At 49.7% G+C, this 5,842-nt stretch overlaps 1 protein-coding gene across 1 annotated transcript; it reads left to right on the top strand.

The window, feature by feature from the left end:
• The first annotated feature begins 223 nt into the window (after positions 1-223).
• On the top strand, positions 224-5,155 carry LOC106817188 (atrial natriuretic peptide receptor 2-like). The gene is made up of 7 exons (XM_014821853.1): positions 224-240; positions 947-1,061; positions 1,615-1,782; positions 3,494-3,670; positions 3,856-4,018; positions 4,341-4,490; positions 4,968-5,155. The coding sequence occupies exons 1-7, from the start codon at positions 224-226 to the stop codon at positions 5,153-5,155; spliced, it is 978 nt and encodes a 325-aa protein (XP_014677339.1).
• Positions 5,156-5,842: the final 687 nt, after the last annotated feature.

Below are 5,842 nucleotides of genomic sequence, written 5' to 3'. Positions count from 1 at the left end.
GGTAGTAGACGGGTCGTCTCGCCAGGAGCCTCACGTACGGGGCGTCTGCTTTCGCGAGTGGAATCACAGCCGTTCTCCTAGATACCATTGCAGTGAGTGTCACATACTGAGCAAAGTAACTGATAAACTTTCAGACCGTCAGTTGGTTTTATCCAAACTTCTGGAAGACCCCGGGTAACAAACCGCCTCCGAGTATACCTGTCTGTGGATTCTTCAACGAGAAATGCCGAGAGGAAACCGGTGAGCAGTCGGAAAGTCTATATCCGTATATACCTTATGCGTGTCTCGCTCAGTACACACACTAAAGCTAACTATTCCTCCATTGGTAATACCCTAACTAGCGAGGTCGCACACTATTTATTACGTTCAAATATGTCGTCAGCCATACCTGTCAAATAGACTCATCACATGATTGACAATTTATATTCACGTTGTTCGCAGCTGCATGAGTAATCATTATATATTAATTATAGCGCGTTGCTGCTCTATGTGCTTTTCATTTTCGACAGATGGAAGCATAATAAAGGTCATTGGTGGCGCGGTCGGCGGTACGATATTTCTGATAGGGGCGATTATTGCAAGCGTGCTGCTTCGGTATGTGCTGAATTTTACACACGACATTATATGGAAGACCTGAGACGACATGCGACTTTTTGAGTTTCCGAGTTTCTGAATTTCCGATCAATATATATATAGTATTGAGTGAGTCGTAGAAAATGTTTGAAGTCCTAAAATGAACACACTGCGCATGCGTTATTCCGTGACATTAAAGCAGAGAGTTAAATGCACCCCCTCGCCCCACACACGTACACTTGCCCGTGCACTTACTCCTACCCGTAACCGTACCCTTACCTCCCCCTCGCCCCACACACACACACCACGCCCGTGCACTTACTCCTACCTGCTCCCCATCCTCCGCACTCTCCGCACGCGATTACTGTTGCAGACGCAAGCAGAACGAGGAGCAGCTGATGCTGATGCAGTGGAAGCTGAAGAGCGACGAGATAACGCCGATCGACACCAAGCAGTTGCGAGCCTTCAGCTCGAACTCAGTCAGCATCGTAAGTACCGCAGCGTCAGCGACAGCGTCAACGTTAGCGTCGTGGCCGTTGGTGGCGTTAGTGTCGTGGATGTTGACGTCAGCGTCAGCGTCACCGTCGTGGTCGCTGTCGTCAGAGTCGTGGCTATTGTTGTCGTTAGCGTCGTGGACGTTGACGTCAGCGTCAGCGTCGTGGCTGTTGGCGTCAGCGTCAGCGTCGTGGCTGTTGGCGTCAGCGTCAGCGTCGTGGCTGTTGGCGTCAGCGTCAGCGTCGTGGCTCTTGGCGTCAGCATCAGCGTCGTCGCTGTTGTCGGAACTAGTATAGGTGTGTTGGGAGTCGTGGCTGTGGTTGGATATGGGAAACTTTCGTGTATAGCAGACGTGACAACGAGCGCTTCTCTCATATATCTCATTATACATTATATCATATATTATATATTATATATTATTATGTACTATTATTATATTAGTATATCATTACATCATTATAATACGTAGTAAACACGTTAACACGTAACTCGGTCGCATCTCGTCATCGCGTGTTGACGCGCTGCGTTTGTTCGCACATGTTGCAGACGGCCGCCTCGCTAGAGGACACCCAGGCGGTCGAGCACAGCCTGCGACAGAAACACGAGGCGCTGCTGTCGCGTCTCTATATGTGCCGCGGTCGCATGGCCGTACTGAAGCGGCTCACGCGCGAGCAGTTCCACGTGCCGCGAGAGGAGCTGCTGCTGCTCAAGGAGGTGACGTCACATCGGCTCACGTCAGGGCCGGACTAAGCGTGTGGGGGGCCCGGGGCACGCAATTGTGTGGGGGTCCTATAGTCTGTATTTTTTCTGCACTTTCATGCTTGCAAATTCAGAGAGTATTTCATCGTGTTTCAACGAATTTAAAATGTCACTTTCGATAGCGAGAATACTGAGGTTTACCAGTCTCTGTTGGCTCATCGTGGTTCTCATGTGATTTTTAATCAACTTGAGTTTTAAAAATGACCTTTCACCGCTACAATTCGAGACCATCAATGAAAGATAGATTCTCAGAGCAATTTCGGTATTAGGGAAAGTGTCCTTCATATCAGCTGAACAGCAAAATTCAGTCAGAGAAACAGCATGGGAAACGCATCACTTCAACGTTACACGCTAAGAATTTTGTGGATCACAATTACGACAGTTTTGTAAATTTTAGGATACTCTAAATGTGGGGGGCCCCAAATGTGGGGGGCCCGGAGCACGTGCACCTGTTGCCCCGCCCTTAATCCGCTAGTGGCTCACGTGATCTAGCGGACTGGGAGCACTGATCTCGATTATACTAACTTATAGAGTTAGTATAGTAGAGATCAGTGGCTGGGAGAGGTCATCGTTCATTGAGTTATTTCTGTAGGATTCGGCGCTGCGTTTGAATATATTTCGTTTTTATTTTCGACGGGAATGCTTGTGTAGAGACAACGCATATTATTATGGCAGGGATAGCGTGAGGGATGCGGTCCTGGAGGTCGTTGTCAAAAACAAAAGTAGTCGTAACAACCCCTAACATTAACATTTTACCTAAGACCGCTGATGACAGAAGCATCGTAAAGTTACGAGAATGAGAAATTCTACAAAATATCCGCCATAACTTTGCAAAACAAAATTCAGTAAAAAGTCTACGAGAAACATTTTAATGTCAAGGCTAATGTTAAGACTAATTTTGTTTCGCATTGCGAAGCCTTGTTCAACTTTTGCGTCGATGGTGGTTTAACAGTGAGTAAGATGAAGTAATTTGATTAGTTTAAGGTGGAATGGTTTATGAGTGAGGAGGTTGGGTTGCTTGAGGCGGCAGATCGCTAGGACGATAGCGGGAGAGGAACGTGGGAAAAGGCAATACAGCAACGGAGTAGGAGAACATAGAGTAGAGGGAAGAAATAGTCGGAGAAGAAAGAAGAAAGGAGGTGGTGAGGAGGCGGAGGCGGAGGCGGGACATGGAGAGCTAGGAAATGAGGATGAGATGAGAAGACGTATGCGGAGGATGTCGATGATGGAGAGAGGGCAGAAAAACAAATGCTAAGAACGAATGATGATGAGGAGGATAAGGAATACAGGGAGGAGGAGAAGGGGAAGAGAGGAAGGAGGAGGTAGAGGAAGATGAGAATGACGGATAGAGGAGGAGGATGAAGAGGAGAAGGAGGAGGAGGAGGAGGAGGAGAAGGACGGGAAGAAGGAGGAAGAAGGAGGAGGAGGAAGAGGAGGAGGCGGAGAAGAAAGGGGGGGAAGAAGGTGAGAAGAGTGGGCAGGATAATGATAATGAGGAGGAGGGGGAGGAGTAGGAGGTGAAAAGAAAGGAGGAGATGTAGGCGTAGGAGGCACGTGAGAAGGACGAGGAGCAGAACGAGTGGGAGTAGCAGCAGGCGGGTGAAGGCTGCAGTGAAGCAGTTGTTTACGAATGAGTTTCGCACGTCCTCGCTGTCATCCTTAACAGCTGAAGGACATGTCACACGACAACGTCAACCTGTTTATCGGCATGTGCATGGAGGGCGACAACAGATCGATCGTGATGGAGTACTGTAACAAGGGAAGTCTATACGACATACTCGAGCACGAAGACACAAAGCTAGACTGGAACTTTCGTTCCTCCTTCATCTTCGACCTCGTTAAGGTAAACCCCCCTATAACCATCTATATCTCCTTTCACCATATAGGAGTGACGCGGGGAAACGTTTAACGTTAAATAAATCTACACGCCGAATGCGAGGAAGCCGTACACATTTGCGACGACCGTAGGCAATGCACGTCGTCATCGTCACCACGCGCGAGTGTCGCATTTCGTTTTGTCGCCGCTAGGGCATGGAGTACCTGCACACGACTCAGTTCCTCAGCTCTCACGGTCGCCTGAAGTCAACTAACTGCGTCATCGACTCGCGCTGGGTGCTAAAGATCACCGACTACGGACCGCACTACTACACGATCCCGCTAGACACTGCCGAAGCCTACATGGACAAGAAATGTATGTGCCGGAGGCAAGAGTCAGTGTTAATATAGACGCGTACACGCGATTTACGCGGTACCCGGAGAGTGGAACTCGCGTGGAGCGGGATAGATGTAAATATGCGGAGAATTAAATGTAAATACATTGAGAATAGATGTAAATATGTAGAGAATGCCTGTACAATGCGTGGGGAAACGAAGCCAGCAATGTACATACGTGGCCAAGAAAATACGTATTCTTTCTTTGCTCCCTTTCGCGTTTTTCTTTGTTCTAAAACAGCAGCGCTAGCTATCGGGTGTACTGTTCACGTGTTTATCGCTCCTGTTCGATGCTACACCAGCGCTGCTGTGGGCGGCCCCGGAACTACTTCGCACGCCGACACCGCCCTACCAGGGCACTCATAAAGCCGACGTCTACAGCTTCGGTATCATCCTATCTGAGATCATCATCAGGGCGGCTCCGTACGACCACAACAACAAGGAATTCGATGGTTAGTATCGCCTCGGTGATAATGCGACCGCCATATCCTTACCTTACCTTACCTTACCTTAACTGAGCTTACCTTAACTTAGCTTGGCTTAACTTACCTTACCTCACCTTACCGTAGCTTGGCTTAACTTACCTTACCTCACCTTACCTTAACTGAGCTTACCTCAACTTAGCTTGGCTTAGCTTACCTTCCCTTAGCTTACCTTAACTAAGCTTACCTTACTTTTACTTAGCTTACCTTAGCTTACCTTTACTTATCTTACCTTTACTTACCTTCCCTTAGCTTACCTTAACTAAGCTTACCTTAGCTTACCTTTACTTAGCTCACCTCACCTCACCTCACCTCACCTCACCTCACCTCACCTCGCCTCACCTCGCCTCGCCTCGCCTCGCCTCGCGTCGCTCTACGTCGTAACCCGTCTCACTGTGAAATTCGTTCGTCTGCTCGCCATGCTCCCGCTCCGCGCGCGCTCGCCAGAGATCGTGCAGCGCGTTGAGCTTCGGGAGACGCCGCCGTATCGTCCCGTACTGAACGACGCCGACCGCACGCAGTGCCCGGAGTCGCTCGTGCGCCTGATGCGCCAGTGCTGGAGCGAGGAGCCGGAGAGGCGACCCAGCTTCTTCGCCATCCGCAGGGAACTGAGAAACGTGTTCGGCGACAAGTAAGTGCTTCGTTGTTGGTGGGGTCGAGAAGGAAGAGGAGGAGGAGGAGGAGGAGGAGGAGGAGGGAGGAGGAGGAGAGGAGGGTGAGGAGGAAGAAGAAGATGGGGGATGAAGAGGGGAAGGAGGAAGAAAAGGAAGAGGAGGATGAGAAGGAAACGGGGGAAGAGAAGGAAGAGGAGGAAGAGCAAGAGGAATAGGAGCAGGAGGAGCAGAAGAAGGAGGAAGAAGGATAAGGAGGAGAAAAAAGAGGGAAAATAAATACGTGAGAGGTACAAAGTCAAAGGGTTATGCCTCCTGGTTATTACAGCACGATATCTCTTTTGTAGGATCTTTAAACACACGTCATCACACGCATGTCACCATCCGCTCACAACAACGCCCTCTTGCGGTTACAGGTCTACGAACATCATGGACAATGTTCTGAAGATGATGGAGACGCACGCCAACAACCTGGAGAGCACGGTGAACGAGCGCACGAAGATGCTGATAGAGGAGAAGAAGAAGACGGACGTGCTGCTCTATCGTCTGCTGCCCGCGTGAGCTTCTAAACCCCTTCCTATTCCTCACCCTAATTCTCTCTATTGCGCGCTCTCTCTTTCTCCCTTTATTGGGCGCGTGCGTGCGTGGCACGTGTGTGTGTGCGTGTGCGTGTGCGTGTGCGTGTGCGTGTGCGTGTGCGCGTGTGTGTGT

The sequence above is a fragment of the Priapulus caudatus genome, unplaced genomic scaffold (genome assembly GCF_000485595.1).
Source record: "Priapulus caudatus unplaced genomic scaffold, Priapulus_caudatus-5.0.1 Scaffold1623, whole genome shotgun sequence".
Lineage (NCBI taxonomy): Eukaryota > Metazoa > Priapulida > Priapulimorpha > Priapulimorphida > Priapulidae > Priapulus > Priapulus caudatus.
This window is presented reverse-complemented; position numbering and strand designations above follow the sequence as displayed.